Source organism: Nothoprocta perdicaria, unplaced genomic scaffold (genome assembly GCF_003342845.1).
Source record: "Nothoprocta perdicaria isolate Ctin4 unplaced genomic scaffold, notPer1 scaffold_0, whole genome shotgun sequence".
Lineage (NCBI taxonomy): Eukaryota > Metazoa > Chordata > Aves > Tinamiformes > Tinamidae > Nothoprocta > Nothoprocta perdicaria.
The window spans coordinates 13,957,898-13,977,424 of NW_020454092.1; the positions used below are offsets into that span (position 1 = coordinate 13,957,898).

Sequence of the window (19,527 nt, forward strand, 5' to 3'; positions counted from 1 at the left end):
ACACAGGCCTGCCAGCTACAGAATTAGCTACAGCCTACATTAGTTCCACCACTGTGGCAAAAACCCAAGTTATTCAGCAAAGTTTGCTACTACACAGTGACCGTCTGGCATTACCTTAAAAAAAAGTGAAAAAAGTGGAAGTCATTACAGAAGGAACAGACATGTATTTGGGGAAAGATGCTCATCACGTAACTGAAGAGAATGGCGAGGTACATGGAAGAGCCCAAGGCAGAATCTCACAGGGTATAAGTTACTAATCAATGTTCTACATTTCAAGAAGCTTTTGGCAGTCTAAAGAACATACTTAAAGAATTCTGAATCACAATACTTTTAAGAAATCAGATTAACAGAAGTCACCCGGACTACCCTCCGAGCAGGCTACCACTCACCACAGCAACACAGATCACACAATCACTCCCTGGGCACAAGACTGAAAAACGCAGCAGCTGAATGCAGACTGGCTCCTGGGACAATTTGTGTTTCTAGCTTCAAGCGTGAAGCAGCCACGTGGCATCCACATGTTTCACTTCAACTGCTAACCTGCCAGAAGTGGCAAACTGCTGCAAAAGCTTTAGCTGTAGCCAGCTTGCTGGTGTCAACGTTGAATAAAAGAAAGATTAGGCAAAAAGCTCAAGGCTACAAAATAAGCAACTGTGCAAACCATCAGCTGGCGCTCTCACTACTTAAAGCTTTAGCACCACAAGACAAAGTCAGGGCAATCACATCAAGTGAAGAGACTCTGCTCCTGAAATTTCAGATATGACAACCTCACTACACTGGTCAAGAGGAGTCTAGAGAGAGCACAGACTAGACGCAGAAAATTAAATGTTTGGTTTAAAATAATATTAATAAAATCTTCATGAGAAGACAAAAGAAACAAAGAATTAAATTGGGAGGAAAAAAACTCAGAAAGTGTGCATTAGTGTTAAGGAACACATAGTAAGAATAAAGCTACAAGTCCAAGTATTACTTGGTAGAGTTTAAAAAACAAAAGATATTTCAGTAAAAATTGAGTCTAGATATAAGAACTACTGTACTGATAACAACCCAAATGAATCAGAAAGCTAGAATAAAAAGAAAGCTGATCAGCTGGAGATACTGATGGAAGACACGGCCGAGAAGAAACACTGATCCTTAAATTAACAGAGATAAGTTACCAGATGAGTCTCTAGTAAGAAATTACTATTCCAGAAAATCTAAGACAGATGGTTACAAAGGTCTGAGCATATGTCATGAATAACCTTGGGAAGGATGTCACATAAAGCAACATGTACTAGAATACAGGGGACAGGAACAGCAGGCAGGCTGAGGATAGGCTGAATCAATTCCACAGAATGGAATGCAAGTCTAACAAAACTAATAGATATGAGAAATGAAAAGCCACTTCTCACAACTGCCAATTCCAGTGAGAAGCTGCACACTTACAAAGTCTTCTTCCTCAAACTGTAGCTTCTCTTTATCTTCCTTCTTATCTTCCCTGGCTTCAACAGGCAGCTTTTCTTGAAAGGCAGAGCTTTTCCGAGAATGGAAGTTGCCATTCCAGTGGCGATGAACTCCCGGTCCTCCTCCACCACGCTGGTTGACACCATCATGGCCCCGTGAGGAGCCATGCCAGCCAGGCTGGCTGCCAGACAGCCCAACGTGAGCTCCTTTAGAAACACCGGAATCTACAGAATCATGGCGGAGAAGGGATGGCTGATGCCAGCAGTCTAAACAGGAGGAGATAAGTGTGCAATTAAGTCTACACAGCATGCAGAAATTTAGAAATATCAGGATGATGTTCTTGTTAAGTCAGTGCTACAATGTGATTAAACAACAGCAACAACCACTACCACCATCACCACCTCAACAATGCTCAGATAGCTACCACAGAACCCCTTAAGGTGTAAACACATGGTACAGGAGAAGAGAATAGCACAAGTTTCTTATAGGGCAATTTGAAAGAATGGTTTGAAAAATATTGCTTATATTCCACAGAATTCTGTGTTCTGTAAAATATGCCAGGACGTTGACTGTGTCCTGATCCCTTTTACTCACCTCCCGTAGTTCTGAGGGGCCCATTATTGAAAAATCCATCTGAAGAATTGTGTCTCCTACGGCTCACCCCAAAGCGGCCCTCTCCCCGTGAAAGATGCTCTCCATGTTTCTCAAAGTTGGCTGCAGGGGACTGCAGAAAGAAATAGGTGATGGAATGAAGCATTAGGACATCCCAGAAGCCTGTCAGACCAAGCAGGACAGTTTGGAGAAAAAAATCAAAGCAAACCAAAGCCTCCCACATTCCACTACTGGAATATAGCAACTGTATTGCTTTGCTGACAACAACAAAACATTCAGGTTAACACCATCAAAATGGCATACAAATCCATAATAATTAGGAAGAATTTAACATGCTGAATTTACCAGCAGAGTCTTTGTAAACATATATTTCTTGGAGAGTTTAAGAGCTCTTATGAATCATACACATATTCATTTGCTGACGCCCTCCAGCCTGACCCGAGGCAGAGAAACTGGTAGCAACAGAGGATGTGAATAGTCTGACAAAAATTCAGAGATTCTTAAGTGAAGACAACTCTTAGGCTAAAAGAACTATGATGCTGTGGAATATATTAATGCTTTCAGCATCGAAGCTCCAAATAATTCATTTTTAAAAACTGCAGAGGATAGTTTTAAGTGGACCAAACATCCTAGTTTATTACCAAAAAGCTATCCAGCAAGAACCAGATTACTTCTATAAATCAAAACCAAAGACTTATATGCTAATTTGTAAATAAGTGACAGGTCAAGTTTTGACATCCCCTTCCCCAGTTTCACAGTCTTTTCCTTAATCCTCTTCTACGTGACACTTCACTCAAAACTCAAGGTAAAGACAACACTGAGTTACTTCCACATCTGAATGCAGAGGACTCTCTTTCCTCTGAAACAGAGGTGATGCATTTGTTGAAACAAGCACAAATGTGATTTTTACCTTAAGTTCCCCCCAAGTTTTTTTTTTCCTTTGATATTTAAAATGACAAAAGGAGTTTCAAATCAAGCACTGAAAGCTCAGCAAAACACTGGAGTCCTTTTTGATTCTTTATTATTTTCAGAGCTGTAACCAGCAGTTGATCTGCATTCAAGTTTACCTTGGCTGATTGAGGCGTTGAGAAGTTAAGCCAGGCAGGAACAAAGTCATGCTGCGCCATTTAGGTCCAGTGTCTCCCTTCAATAAAATGAGGCATCAAACCTCATGGCCAAGATCTGTCAGTGAAAAAAACATCCTTTGTCATCTTCTCCCAAATTGGAATAACCACACAATTCTACTTTCCAAAACCCGATCTATATTATTAATAGTAAGGAAAAAGTACTATAGTTCTTCCAGTTAGAGTTAAACATAGCTTTTAACTGCTGAATTCATATCTCTGATCAAACTAGGTAAGAACTTAAAACATTCCAAATTAATATTCCTTTATAACTCCATTCTAAAAAAATACATCTATGGAATTCACTGTAAGAGGAACTTCAGAGATAGGAAAAAAGACAATACAGTATACACAAACCATTCAAGGTTTATATGTACAAAAAACAAGATATGCCAGGTTTACTCCAGAGCTGCTAAAATATAATTAAACAGACTAAAATGATGGAAAAATTGAGGGCAGTTCAAAGACCTGTACCCACAATTCAAAGTTCTATCCAGATTCTCCAAGTTCCACACACCAGAGCTGAAATTGCTTTCTAAGTAAGGAACCACGTGGTTAGGAACAAAATAGAAAGTGGCTGAAGAATCTGTATATTAATGGAAGTTCATCTGAAGACCAGCAGATGCACCTCACAGAGGAATCAAACTGAATTGTTCTTCCCAACATGTCATAGTAGATTCCACTGCTCAAAACCCTAAAAATTCTTATTCTACTGTCACTGTGTTTTGAACCACGAACAAGCCAAAACTGCAAGGCAAAGGGAAAAAGTAGGTATGTCACTTACGCAGAGTTTTGCCTCCGCACTCCAACGTCCTCACTGTTTTTCTGTGCTTCACTCAGACCTCCTGGTTCCGTCTTTCTCCAGGGTGCTGCAAGGCCAGCCTTGAGGCGACAGTGCGTCTCGAAGCAGAGCACGAGAGGCCGCACTTCGTGCCAACTGTGCCCTTCACCCCCTCAGCTGCTCATTTTAATCTCTCTTTGCACTCACACTACAAGAAAATACCTAAGAAGGTAATTTATATTTAAAAAAAAAAAAGAATCACGACCACGTTCACCTCATTAAATTTCCTCTGGTCGTGGCGCTACAGAAGTCAGCTTTTACATTAGAAAAAGGTTTCTCAAGGCTGCATGACAACATTCAGAGCAACCCCATGGTTAATACCGAACAGATGCACCCAAGTCTGCTGGATAATTCATGGTCTGTAGCAGATGGAGCTGAACACTCTGGAAAAAAAAACTATGTTATATAAAAATGCTTGCCCAAAATGCTGAGATCTAAACAAGAAGCATCTGCCCAAATGCTCTTAAAATATAAACTTCATTTTTATCACATACAGTTGCTAAAAAAGGTATAGTATCTTAAAAAATGAATGTTTGGATATACTCTGGACTTCACGTAATTTAGTAAATGCTCCACAGAACTAAGCACTAGTTGATGCAAAGCTCAAAAGCAGGAACAAATGTTGCTCTCTGTTGTTCACCATTTACATGTTGAAGCATAGGTCACATGAACAGAAAAATGCCAGGTCCAAAAATGATCTCTTCTACTCTGCTTTTTGTATACTGGGTGCTGCTTTTAGAGGGAGACAAGTTATTCAACAAGAGCTTCTTGTTTTACAATGGAGAGTTCACTTCTGGGTCATAGTCCTCTGCCATCAAAGAAGTGAGACAGAAATTGTAGTCACTATGAAGAAAAAAACAGAAAGCAAAACACAAACCATCAATACAAATAGCGAAAACGTGACATAAAGCATGCCTAGAGAAGAACAGAAGGAGAAACAGAACAAATACAGCGCAAGTGCCAAAAGCTATCTGATCTCTGATTACAAACAAAACTGATCTAATTAAAAAAACTCCTTGAAAAGGGCATTTAGGCTTTTTAAAGATCACTGCCCAGATTTAGTTTAGCATACAGCGATACAAATAGTTGATTTAGCATAAGGGAAAAAGGGAAACTACATGCAGTTGATGCAGGGGATCTCCACATATTTCATAAGAACTTTTAAACTTGTTGCTAAAATAATATCATGAGACCCTTGGCAGCAAGCAGGCTTTGCCACATGCCTTATCTCTATGCTCCCACTGCATTCCTCATTTGCTTCAATATAGCCAGATTCCCTTGTCAAGAGACTTACTCATGATACTAATTTTCCCCTTCCTTTGATACAATCAGCATATGTATAATACGAGTCTTCCTTCAGAATTACCACGTTATTCAAGTATTTTATTTTTATCTGTAATGCCCTATGATACCCTATGATTACTAGGGCCTTTGAAAGCTGTCCCTCCAGGGAACACTGTGTTGAGATAGGGTAGGAAACTTTGGTCCACAAACTAGTCATAGCAAAACTGTCTATTTCTTTACTAGAATCCTCCTTACTATTTATAAAAGGGTTTACTAGGAACTCTAAAAAAGCTAGAGCACTTTTTCTGTAAGGAAAGTAAAAAGAAGATGTGGATAAGATTGGATAGGACTAGAAATCCATTTAGCTTCCCCTCAGATAGCAGAACTTAAAAATATTTCTGCCCTATCCATTCTCTCCATGTTGTTCATGACTATATCCCCTGCCAGTCATTTCTTGTGCCCAGGCTGAAAAGTTCACCTCCTCTCACTCCTTGCACAAACGTTATTCCGTAGCTTGGGTCATCCTTGCCACCCTTCTCCGTACCTTTGAACTCGAGCCCTCTGGCCACACTAGGCTTTCACGCAATGTCCAAGATGTGGGCACACCACGGCTTTCTGCAACACAAAACAATGAATCACCAGTTTCTTCTTTCCATAGTAATTTTTAACACTGTTCAGTCAGAACTGAGCGATGCTGCTGCTCTTTTACCCACAATGGTCCCAAGCCCCAGCTAACAAAATAGCTCATTTTAAGCCTGTACGGCTGGATCCTAGTTACTGAAATCAGATATCATTTGCAATGCATCCTACTCCTCTGCTACCAAAACTGACCCAAATGAATACACCACAGTCAGGTCCGCAACTTTTACATTCCAGCTCCTTTAGTGTTCTGTGACAAATGCCATCCATGTTAGCAATTTTGTACTGATTCATTTTACCAATTGCTCTAAAAACTCTAAGCATCAGATTGAGTCAGTTCCTCCAAATACTCTTGCTTTGAGAGCCCCCATAATGGGAGATTCCACAAATTCCTTCACAGAAAACAAACAAAACCACACACATACAAATTTTGGTTTTTCTGGTATGGTCTTTTTCTCCTCGAAACATATTACTTAATCAGATTCACATTCTCCAACAGGTTGTCTGCTCCTGGAAGGTTTTACTACTGCTTTTATGTTCCTCAAGACCCCTTCAGTCATGCCTTACTATGTCTTTTTATTTGACTTGTCAGAGTTTCTTCTCCTTGTTTGGATGAGGTTTCACTCTGAACAATTTGGTTTAGGTCGCACTTGTTATGCCATTCTTGTTCTGCTAAGCATGTTAGTTTGGTTTTTTAAACTCTTTAAAGATAGAGGTGCAAAAACCCCACACATCAACTCCTAAGAACTGCCATCTTTCTATTCTGTGTCACTCCTTTCAATACGCTCCCTCTCTCCTGTACCTTTTTTCTTCCTTGATTTAGATGTCATTGTTGCACAAAGGAGTTTGAGAAGGGGAGGTATTTCGACCCTAAGACGTGAGCCACGGTCACATTTCTGTACAGGCAGCACCAAGAAGTCTCCCAACCAAGGCAAAGAACAGAGGAGATTTGACTACAACAAACACTGACCCAGGGACTACCTGAACACTTCACCTGGTATCACAAGCTCGAAAACGTCACACACTGCTAACAAGAAAAGCGGTAGCTTCCAAACAAGCACTATTAAGAAGGTTGTTTTTTTTCCTGGAGATTTAGGGATGTGCTGAGGTGTAGCAGTAACTACTGCAGACCAAAATGCTTCCCCAACATACTCAACTCAGCACAGGCACAAAACCACTTTAGGTGTGACCTTCTGAGCCTAATATCAAATGTTTGAGGAGTAAATGGGAGAAGAAACAGGGACAAAGTCAATACACAGCTGAATGTTTAAACAGGATTCATTGCTCTCTGAATACACTTTTCAGAACAAAATGTATAGCAGTTAAGCCATTCCAAACTATAGACAAAAGCAAAACAGTTGCACTGTTTAAGAAGCTGATTTGAAGAACCTCCAGAGTTATTCACAGTGAACTGAAAAATGAAACTATGCAGACAAAAACCCCAAACACTCCAACAACAACAACAACAAACATGCATAGTAATGAATTTAAAGGGGTCTAAGCAAAAACTCCATCTGTGGTATTCATTTGTGTAAGAACTAGTTCTGAGCGCACAATAGAAGTACCACAAAAATACAGGATCCACGTTGAACAAAGCGCCTTTAAAAAAAAAAAGGAAAAGGAAAGGTAATAAAACATCTTTTATTATCAGAGAAAAAAAAACCAACAAAAACCCCACCTCACTTCAACCATCAATTCATATCTTGCAGAAGATTCAGGTTTCAACCTGTTATTTTGGTGTCATTGGTAAGATCAGCGATAGGACAGTTCACTGAAGTCTGACCTGCAGCTGAACAGTCTACTGCAATTCAGAAATACCACATTTGACACTAATGTTTTCCCAACTCTTGCAAATCACATGTTTTCACAGTTAGCACAAATTATGCCCTGCTAAAGCCTCAAATTTCATACTTGTTAGGAGAATGACTGTGCACATCATTTCAAACCTTTCACCACATATTGGGATAGTCCTGTAACTCTAATTCTGAAACAATGTCCCTTGTAGGTCTCTCACTTGCTGGGACATTTAGAAAACGCTACGCAGAAGCTACGGTAAGTTGAAGTGGCGCTTAAGTTAACGTCCACCCACCTGCTTCTGTCCAGGTAGGGCACAGAAGACACTTTAGGTAGGAAATTCAAAGCTGTGTCACGAGCCCTTCCCAAAGCCAACAGTTTGCTCATGCCCAAAGGAGAAAGCTCTGTGCCGTGCAGCCCGCAGCTCTTCTTGCATCATCAACATACTCACACGCACACACTCACTCCCCCTGAGTGCACTAAGTAGCACGATTGAAATGTGACACATTAACGTTCAAAGCAAAAAAACTCCTTGCTGTTAGATGAATTATTGTAAATAAGCAACACTGACACCCCTCAGCCTGCAGCCTCCAAGATCAACCTCTTTTCTCACAATCAGGTTACACCTTCAGGCTGCCCACACACCACTTCTGCATCCCAATATGCTACTACCATTAATATCACAAACACCAAAATAGGTCAGACCAAAGTTAAGTGTGGCCTCAACCTATAACAAATTAAGAATATGGACAGCAGTAGGGATCACAGTAAACTCTCTCTGTTTTGCAGACTCTTAAGTCAGAGTATATTAAAGTTTATTACCACTTCAAGCTTGTATGTAAATCTGTTCAAATTCTTTGAACACATTTATACATTTTTGGCTCTCAAATTAAATGAGGCAGTTTGAGTTTACTTGTGTTTTATGTAAATGCCAATTTTTGGTCATAAAGCTGTCAGCCTCAGTTCATTTAGATGTTTTCTTGTGTTACCAAAGTGACTGATTCACTTTTTCATGTAACTTATGGTTTTATAAATGATATACATACTCACTGAGTCATCTCTTTTCCAAGCTAACTTGGACTATTTAGTCCAACCAATTACAGAAGCTTTCTGAACACTTCTAAATGCCCTGATTTTATTGTACCTTTCAGATACAGGTAACCAGAACTGCATCAAATGTTCAAGATCTGGAAGCATGACAGATTCAGAAAGGGAAAATTCTGTGTTTTTGTAGTCTCTTCCTATTACCTAACATTCAGTTTCTCTTTTGATTCCTATGTAGAACTGAAACGACCTTTGCCAGCTACTCAATAACGAGTAAGCAAGGAAATTCCTCGGAGTACACGTGTGATCTGCTTTGCTCAGACACACGCACATGTGTGCAGGACATTCAGACACATTCCTGGAGGCAAAGTTCCCACATCTCCCCGTACAGTATGTGCAGCTCAGCTAAACTGGTCTCTCCAACTGCTTTTCTATGTAAAACAGCAAGGACAAAGATCAGGCCCAACAGACACTCCCAGTTCCAGGAAAAAGGAGAACTAAGGTGCTTGTCAGTGCAAAATTCTTTTTTCTTTAAAGGAATTCAAGATGGAATTACTTCTGGAAATACAAATCAGAAATTGAGAATATCCTCACTACATGAGGCATATGGTCAGACTTATTAACATTAAGTTGATCTTTAAAAAGGATCATTTAGATCGTCTGTTTTTACAAGTTAGATAAAATATTTTACTGTTATTTCTCTACTCAGTTTTTACAAGCTTTATAAAAGTATTTTAATTTTTATTTCTCTTTTTAGAAGCTTGTTATAGAAGTATACTTTCTTTCCCCTTGAAGAATATTTAGACACAAAGCCTGAACACTTGCACTTTACTGTGCAAGTGAAAGAAACCACATCTATCACTGTCAGATAAACCAGTGAAATTTGTCAAACTTATTTTATTATCAAATTTCACTGTGCATTTGTCTAAATAAGCTTAAAAGGCTTAATAGGAAAATGACAGGAACATATAAGCATTTTAAATTAAAAGAGGAGATACAGAATAAGATAAGGAAGTAAGGAGAGCTCAAGTAAAAAAAGCCCATTCACAAAATGTTCCATCATGTTACAGCTGAATACGGCTGTACAGTTGTTTTATTCTTTTTGTTAATGACTTTCTGCTAACGTAGGCTTGACCAGAGGTCATTTTTCCATCACAGATCATTTCTATAGCTCTGAGTCTCAAGCAGGGCTTCCTTATAGATACCCAATATTAGAACAAGGTACAGAAGCCAAGATCTGTGCTGACCAGAAAGCAAGGCTTGACACAAGCTAAAAATTACCCAGGCATGTGAGCTATTGAGATGCAAAATTACTCACTGGAAAGGGATCACGATATTTCGGATGTTCTAAGTGCAGGTGTGAGCCAGGGCACTGCACACTGTGCCTAGGGCCTCCTCCCCAGGCCTCGAGCACTGGGGAAGCCTACCCAAAAGCCAGTCCTGCCCCGCTTTGCTTAACAGGCACCAGCTGCCTGCTAGGCAAGGCCACTTCAGCACACAGCTATTTAGTGGGAATAACTACACCCAGTGCTCCTCACCTTTGCTCATTCTACACATTTCAGTGCAAGTTTCTGAAGGAGACATGTTCACTGCCTGCTCCTACTGCCTCCAAGTTCCTTGCAAAGCTCCTTAAGCTCCATCAGCTCTAGTGTCTACACAGGCTCCTTTTAATTACAGTCACTAACTCCCTTTCTCCTCGTTTGCATTAACAAGCCACAAAGTCATGGAACTTCTGGAAAACTAGTGTAAAAGTCAGCATTTGCTGTTTATTATACCCACAACATCCATCTATCTCTGCCACAGTTTTATTTTGCCTCATTTCTGTATTTTCACTGCATTTCTGTTTTTTTTTTTCTTTAAATAGAATACTTACTTAAAAAGTAAAGATCTGTTTCCTAACTGGCAATCCTTACAAACTCAAACGCAGTTCTAGTAATATTCTTAAAGATCAGATGTCAGCTGGTTTGCAGAAGCATTCAGAAAAAAATAGCAAACAGTTTAATGGATGCATAGGGCAGAAGAGAATTTACTTCCTCATCAGGTTTCTTTCTGTGTAGCTCTTCTAAAGTTACTTAAACAGATATGCCTACACACACACAACAGATCTTTCTACCTTGCTGCTCTTGGGAGCAGAGTGTCATTTTGGCAAGTCTATGTTAGCTTATCAGAAATTAACGTCATAGGTATTTACCAGAATACAATCTCTTCCTAACATTTAAAAATTTTATTTATCCAACACGTACAAAAAAATAACAAATTACGGTCAGAGTCTAACGTTGGAGAAGTCAGGGGTGTTATTGATTTCCTTGAGAATATCAAAAGGCTTCACATGCAATTTCATTCTCCTGTTCTTCAAGAAACAGATCATACCTTTGTATGACTACCATTATAAATATTTTATTAAGATAATCATATTTGAGCATACACGTTCACATCACCTTTAAAATTACATAATTATGAATATAGCTTCAACCTCGCATGTGTTATTAGACTTGACTAGAAGAGACGAGACTGTAGCACTGCTAGTTCAATAGTTGTCATAACAACTGCTGAGCTAAGTCCTCAAGTTTAAACTGTGTATTTGCAGATAATAGCACGTTCATTCGCATGAAGTACCTACAAAACAAACTTGCTTTCATTCTGCTTTCAGCTTCCATTACTGCTATTCCCAACTGCACCTTCAATCTGTCTCCACCACTGAAACCTTTTTGAAAGGACAAATGCAGATGTTCCTAAATGACATGTACAGCTAATAGTGCTTACAAGCCCAAGCTATTGTGTGCCAAAATAACTATAATATAGATCTGTCAGCAGCACTTGGCTTTTTCTAGCATATCACTTAACCAGGTATACAAAAACGCTACCTGAATATAAAGGACAAATGTATTAAATAGAAACACAACCTGAGCAACATTTTTCATACCACCAGATGCTGAAAAACATCTAAAAATGCCAAGTATCATCCATGTCATATTTTGTAGAACTAAGAGAATCCATCAAAATAATGAATTATGAATTAAAGTGCTAATCATACAACAAAATGGAATCTTCTCACATACAGATATTAAAAGCTCTTATAAAAAATAACTCTTGCTGAGATTAAAACCTTGTTTTCCAAGCTTAAAGCAAGTTAATCTATTTTGTAGACTCATCAGAATTGTTTTGTGTTCAGAAACAACACAGTGATCTAATTATTCCAAGATCAAAATATGCCAGAAGCTTCTCTGTGCCAAAGTTTTTTCAGAGTAACAGACAGGCTTAGAGTGCATATGTCACACTCTGTATCTGACCATTTCTGCAAACCAAATAGCCCCAATTCATTGAAAAATGGCAAGAAAAGTTTGTCTGGACACATTCATACACTGAAGATCTTTTCTGAAAGTCCTCCCACAGGAATCTCATCCATGGTAGTTTTCCGTGCGGATCGGCCCATTTACCAGTTTTCTTGCCACTTCTCTAAGGTCACAGTGAATCCCACAGGAACACACAGACACACACATCCCTACCCAGCCCCATGCCCTTGCAAAGCTTTAACAGTCAGGTCTTGTGCATGTCCTTAAACACACTGAATGTGGCAAGGGAAAGAAGATGGTTTATTTCTTTTTTAACAATAACCAGAGACACAAGGCCATACAACAGTTGCATAGCCAGAGAAAAGCAACTTTGAGAATTGCAATGAAGGAAAGATTCTCCAGCAAATAAATAAGAAAACACTGACAAGAGGAGACACACTTTTTAGCAATGCTGCTGCTGTTTGTCCCTTCTAGCCTCAACTGATCCCAATTTCCACAACCACCAGCATCACTGCGTAACTGCTGTGTCAAAAGCACCAGATGCACTGAGGAGATCACAGCCTCAAAGCCAGCCAGCTTATCTTCAAAAGCAAGTTGCATTTTGCATATTTTGGAAAGTTTCTGAGGAACCTGTGCAGCAGCCTGTGTAACAAGACAAGGCTCTGAACCTCAGCCAGTGTGATAAACAAGAATGGTTCAATTACAGGATTTTATTTAAGAGTTGACTTAAAGCACCAAGATAGCACCATCCTGGACAAGGAAGACCCCAAACTTCTGGCAAGCACAAAATGGGGACAGCACAGAGGCCCCATATATTAGGCCTTTCAAAGATTATTCCTAGATGTTTTATACCCTATAGCCACTGACAATACCATCACGCCTCACACTATTTAATATTGCACTTTTCACTTGCCTGTAACAGTATGCAGCTCTATTTATATGGGAGAACTGTAGCATAAATAACAGAACTTGTTCCTTGCTCTCCTCTATCGGAGGGAAAGGGGGCCCCACAGATTACATATACCAGTGCTGAGTGTGTTAATTGACACCGTTGATGCAAAATAAGAAAACATAGTTTAAATAGTATCAGGTTTTAAAAGTGAACAATGCTCTGAACTTTTAACCTCTTTTAGCATTTTATACTTTAAAAACCAGAAAAGGCCTCGGACAGTTTTAATTCAAGTCCAAAGGTCTTTTAAGTCCTCGAAGGGAATGAAATCAAACATCTATTTTGCAGTGCACTTTGATTTACAGACCTTTTGCCACGAACATTACAAGACATGAGAGACTTCTCAGGGCTGCCTTTAAACACAACACTGTTCTTTTTAAAACCTCATGACAACAGAGGAGAAGAAATAGCAATGAACAGACTATCTATATTGTTAGCTCAAAGTCTTTATGCATAAAGTCTTCTCTATCTCTTAATAGCCTACACCAAGATAATATTCCTCATCATAAAGAAAGAACTGCAAATATGTAATTAGCAGCTCATCCCTGCTGTATAATACACACCTCCTGCCCACCTGGCTTGCAGGGATGCAGACAGATCCGAAGCAGAAGCAAAGCAGTGAGTTCTCCAGTCACTCCTCCTCTCCTCCCTCTCCAAAGAGAGAAGAGTTTCCCCACCAAGGGCAGCTGGATAAAGCACGTAGTATTTTGCCAGTGTTACTATCACTACTACAGCACACTTGCATTTAAATATTTTCAGTGTGGGGATAAGAAAAACACTTTCCCTTAGAAAAGAACATCAAATGTGACCAGATCATTTACAAAATCCAATGTCTTTGGGATGAGACAAGAGAGATCTTAAATTAATATCTGTGTTCCAGGAGAAGGATCAGAAAAGAGCAGAAGGCAGTTGTCTTGCAAAGGGAAGAGCACACTGGCCATCAACATAATGAGCAAAACAGGACATTAAAAAATAGGACACCATTCTCCTAAAAATATTATAGTAATTCTTCCACTCAGCACCATGACCCCAGCCCAATGAGACCAAGGCCACCCAGGAAAAGCAGTACCAAGTTCCAGCTATAGATGCTTCTTTCCCAAGACAACAGTTCAAGACTAGGGGAAAGAAAACAGATTTCCAAGATCAGGACAATGTGCAAAAAGTCGACATTTATTTGCATCTCTGACTAGGACATGATAAAGACAGGTTCAGGCAGCACTTTTTAGCATGTTTAGCATGATCCCCACACTACAGTTTGTAAAGTCTATATCGTTATGTATTCTATTCTACTGATTTTAAATGTTCAGCACTTTCTTTAATAAAGTATGCTTAATCAAATACCCCCATGGAAGTCACTGAAGACAATTCCATTCAAAATAAAGGCTACACATACAAAGTACAATGAACGAGGAATAAATATGCTGTTAATTTGGTCTCAGACTTGAAATAAATGAGGAACAAGTGATCCTTAACCACGCAGCAACTTTTTTCCCCTAACTATAGAGCTGATTTGCTGCAGCTGGCATACATCCTCTTTGGATGTTCACTGTGTTGTGCTGGAGCTTTTCTTCCGACCTAGTCAGTTTAACTTTCAGATGTTGAGTAAAATAAAGCAAACAGATCTGGGCAAGGTGTTATCTGACTGATTCAAGCTTGGTCTTTGCATCTTCCACAGACACATTATGCTGTTATTCTGCAAGCATACTGTGCAGGCCAAAAGTTAATGCCATTCTTCTCTCCTAGTGTCCTACTCTAAACTTTAGTAGAAAAATATCTGGGGAAAAAAAAAAAATTAAGAAAATCATCTAGTTCATTCTCATTTCCCGAGGCTTAAAAGACTTTAGCTTTATGTTCTCCCATCGGATGTCTTTGAAAATAAATTAAGCAGTCCTCCAAAAAAAAGAATTTGTGCCATGATCTTCAGCCTGCAGAGCTCTAGGGGTCCACAAATTATTCCTAAGATGTCTCAAAGTATCAGAAAAACAAGTTTGTTATCAGTGGACTGGAATTCATTATGCAGGTATTCATACTGCCACTGGAATATTTTGGGGGAGCTGTAAATCAAAAGAAGATTAGCATATCCGAGTTCCCCAGCATATCTTACAATCTGTTTTCATCATCTTTATACCTTCAAAGTGTCCCCGTATCTAATGCATAACCCAAGTATCTGTTGCCGTAATTTCAGCCTATAACTACTTGCCCTAGTCACAACGAGTACTGGAAAATTCACTAACTTCTCTTTGCAGCTACGATTTAGGACATCTTTTCTCCAGGCCAAACTTCATTACTTCCTTACTGAAATGCAATTCTAATAGTTTTTTGAGGGGGAGAGTGGGAAAAGCCCACAGGCCATCTGTATCACAACACTGCTTGGCAGCAGAAAAAAAGGATGAGTCTGGGATCAGACACAAGTTTTCTTTTATTTTCCTAAAAAAAAAAATAATTAAAAAAGCCAAAAAAATCCCAATTCTGAACTCTTTAATTTTATTGTCAAAGCTACAGGCTTTTAAGTTCAAAGTACTGATGATGATAAAAACAAACCTGATCCACCTACCAAGCATGCTAGTTTGCAGGCAGCGACAGTATTTCAGAGCTGGTTTCTTCAGTTATACTTGGAGATAGCTACTTTCCAGATCACCAGCTGATGCCTGATGAATCACACGCTGAATAATAGTAATAATAAATCCACAGCTAAATAAGTTTATTTCAATCTTCACTCAAGGGGCTATCTTTTTAGAGACCTTGCTATCCTTGGCGCTTCAGCCGTATCTTTCTCAAAGTGTGACAGGTTCAAAAACTCAACAAAACACTTTGAGCTGAAGACCTACCAGCCCTCAGGAGAATGGAAAGATTCCCTCCTTAGTTCCTTTCGGGTGCCTTCTTTCCCATGTGTGTTTTGGTATGACAAGAGCCTTTTTCTCGACAGCGTTGCTGCTGACTCATGACAACTGAGGAGCCACCACAACCCCTGGATTCTCTCCCACGGAGCTGCAGCCGAGCCAGCTGTTGCTTCTTGGTGTAACATAATATTCCTTAACCTCGTAACTCCAATCCCTCTATGCTAAAAAGCATTGTATTGATTTCAGATCATTTCTTTAGTTTATCAAGATCAAATCATCTGTATGTTTACGATAAATGTTGGTGGGACTCCACCACCAAGTTTTTAAAGATAAGAATCAATGGTCTTTTCAAAGTACCTCCCACTAATGCCAATCAATCCTTTGATGACAGGTGACTGTCCTAGCTTTCTGCTGAGAGGCTGCAGACCTGCTGTAATCCTCACCATAAAAATTCATCAGTAACTTCCTGTGTACTCAGCAGCTTTGTGCCCATATAGCTCTATGGCAGCCCTGGCCCTTTATTTACAAGGTAACTGTTCCGAACAAATTGGGGATGACAAGAGTCCAAAGAGTGCTGGTCACTGCCACACGCTCTGTATGTTGCAACTATGCTATAAGGGTCACACAAACACGCAGGAAAACGGCCTCTGTCACATGAAAACTCTGAACCCCACTGGCAGTTATTCTCAGCCACTCTATTATCCTTCCCAGATACTTGCTATATACTTGGACTTAAAAGAGAAGCTGAAGGCAAGATTATTCTAGAATTCCCTTAATGTATTTATTTATTTCCTCTTCTGAAAGGAAAAAAATAAAAATAAAAAAGGGGGGGGGGATTCTTGAAAGGAAGAACATGCATCTGCACAACAATATAGACTCACAGCTTTGCCTATTAAGATCCACGATCAGCACATCACAATCTTAATACTCAAAGATGGAAGAAAACTTTACAAAAATACTGAACTAGAAGAGATAATAAGACACCAGGAAAAAAAAAAATCACAGGCATTTTTACTGCAATGACTCCAAGCCCTAGAACTTCGGTAGCTTCTGGTGTTCCTCAGTCACAGAGGTGAACGGCACCCCAGATGTTTTTTTCTGAACATCAGCTACTACAGAACATCTTAGTTACATTTGAATTCATTGGTTCAAAGGTTTTTCTAAAAACAAGATGATGGGAATACCACTATTTCAGATTAGTCATTGATGAGACCAAGGCACCAAGGCTCTGCAAAGTCTTTTTGCTATTTAATTACACTCAAGTCTGAAAAGCATGAAGTGTTAATTCTCGTCTGTGCCAATGATTTTATAAATCAAATACGGGAGGAAGTAAGAGAAACACATTTGATTTAATCAAAAAAAAAAAAAAAAAAAACCCAAATTAGAGTGATAAAGTCTGACCACTAATCTATATGATTAATATGCTCTCTCATTTATTGCCAAGCTAATGCCTCAACCGAGCCTTAAATTTTTAGGCCTGTGCAGTATCTGCACACATACATATGGGGCAACTGGGACTTAGCCACTATCAATCTTCATATATACTCCCCAAAATGCACATTTATCTTTTGACCATACGGTAACTGGTGCATTTTCACAGGAACATTAACTCGGGGAACACAAGTTAAACAACACCCTGGCACTCAGGAAGGAGTCCAGGGACAGCCTTGTTTCTACTGGCCTCACTGCCTTTCGTCAAACCTGACGAGCAAAGAGAACGGGCACTTTATTGCTCTTACTGAAGCAGAAGACACACACTCCTTAGCTGCTATCCCGGTCACTGCAGAAGTGACACTAGAACATCTACTGACATTCTTGTTAATGAAACGGAATCTAAACGGCTCTTGCCTCCCTAAGAGCAATGAATTCCAAACGAGTTAGCAAAAAAAATTAAGAAATTAAACAAACTTGGTGGGAGATACGGGATTTTGCAATTGGTGAAGCAATGCAACTCTGAACTATCCACAGTAAGTTAAAGGAACAACAATCTCACATTTGAGTGAGTTTTGTTTTCAAAACAAAGGAAAAAAAGCTATGGCCATGCAAGGACAGTCAGAAATTTACTGAACAGGTGTGCTCAGGCTTTAGCTCCACTTTATATTACTACGCCTTTTCCAATCTGCTCATTCAGACAAATGAGTGAAGCAACTCTGAAGTACACAGACCTCAAAGACTGAGTCAATCCAGCAATTACACAACTTCACACACCTTGTAAACTTGAAGCTTAATTGAAAAAAGCATTTTCTAACCCTTCAGACAAACAAGCAAACACCTTTTTTCACTTACCGGAGAACAACCACTCAACACTCCCGAAATCTGCAGATCCAAATACGGTATTTTCTAATACTAAAAAGAAAAACTAGTGTTCACCAACTCTTGAAATATTTTAAGATGTAATGAAAGTGCTAGTGATTACTTCTCTATAAAACAGTTCTTTTTTTTCCCCCTATAAGAGACTACTTTTCCGTAGTGCCTTCATTTCCCAGTATAAAAAAGGAGTTTCAAGAATTGCACTAAAAGCACCTTCTAAGCAGCCAAATCTATGAGACAAGGTGACAACACCCTGCAACAATGTTCTCAAAGCAAAGTCTTTTTCGTCATAATCCAGAAAGCTTGTGCTTCCACGTGGTCTATTATACAGCACATCTGCATTCTCCTCATCTCTCTCATTATTAAGATATCCACAGGAGAAAAAAGACAAAAAAATACAAAAAAACGGACTTTTTTTTTGTTGTTGTTGTTGAATGCCATCTGTTCCATGCATATTTTTCACTTCAAGTCCTACTGTGGGATCTGCAATGGAAACTTCCATGTCATATAGGATTAACACTACGAGCCACTGGAAGCAAAAAAAAAAAGCAGAGGCTGGGCTTTTGTAGAAACGATTGTAATAATAATGGCAATAATAAATTAAAAAAATGAAAAAAGAGAAAAAATCCTTTAAGTTTTTCCAAACTATTCCAAGTTATTCCAAATAGGTTAAAAAAAAAAAAAAAAGTTCTTCTTGAGGCATATCTCCCTAGAAATAACATGGAAGAGCGAGGGCGCGCAGACAGCTTCCCATAAAACTGGGAATTGTACTTCCTCCTCCTCCCCTGCACCTGTTTCTCTGCGGATTCGGCGCCGGGAAGCGGGGATCCCGCTCCGCAGGCCGCGGAGCGCCGCGCTGCGGGCCGCGCTCCCTCCCGGGCGGCCCCTCGGCGCGCTCCGCTCCCGAGGGCGGCTCTGGGGCGGCCGCGTCACCTCCGCCGCGTCCCCACCGCCTTGCGCGCTCTCCCGAACGCGCCGGGCTCGGCGGCGCCCGGTGTCACCCGGCGCCGGGGGCGGCGCTCGCCAGGGTGACTTACCTGCCTGCGTTCGCCTCGAAACATCTCCGAGGCGAGCCCTTAAAAGAGCGCCCCCCTCCCCGCCGTCGCCTGCAGCGATTTCAGTAACGACCGTTCACCCAAAGCTGCTTAAGAAGTTGAAACTTCTGCGAGCACCCGCTGAACTGCGCGAAAACTGCTCCGCGCTGGCTCGTTTCCACACGGAAAGCCCCCAACAGAGCCGGGAGCGGGAGGCGCGAGCAGGGCCGCTCCGCCGCGCCCGCGGGAGGCAGCGCCGTAACTTTTCTCGGCGGGGGGACGCGGCGGGAGCGGCGGGCAGGGGGGAGCGCGCGGCCCCG

General features: G+C 40.3%; 1 protein-coding gene across 2 annotated transcripts in view; it reads right to left on the reverse strand.

The window, feature by feature from the left end:
- GPBP1L1 (GC-rich promoter binding protein 1 like 1) overlaps nucleotides 1-19,527 on the reverse strand; it is a 31,603-nt gene that overhangs the window by 11,449 nt on the left and 627 nt on the right. Inside the window, exons 1-6 of one of the 2 annotated variants that reach the window (XM_026033635.1) lie at nucleotides 18,150-18,216; nucleotides 5,849-5,919; nucleotides 3,964-4,863; nucleotides 3,123-3,237; nucleotides 2,038-2,167; nucleotides 1,426-1,709 (exon numbers count right to left, since the gene is read on the reverse strand). In XM_026033635.1, coding sequence (XP_025889420.1) covers nucleotides 1,426-1,709; nucleotides 2,038-2,167; nucleotides 3,123-3,182 — 474 coding nt within the window. In that variant the 5' untranslated portion in view covers nucleotides 3,183-3,237; nucleotides 3,964-4,863; nucleotides 5,849-5,919; nucleotides 18,150-18,216. Of the gene's footprint in view, nucleotides 1-1,425; nucleotides 1,710-2,037; nucleotides 2,168-3,122; nucleotides 3,238-3,963; nucleotides 4,864-5,848; nucleotides 5,920-18,149; nucleotides 18,217-19,527 lie in introns of those variants that run through there. The other variant, XM_026033627.1, reaches the window with a different exon arrangement.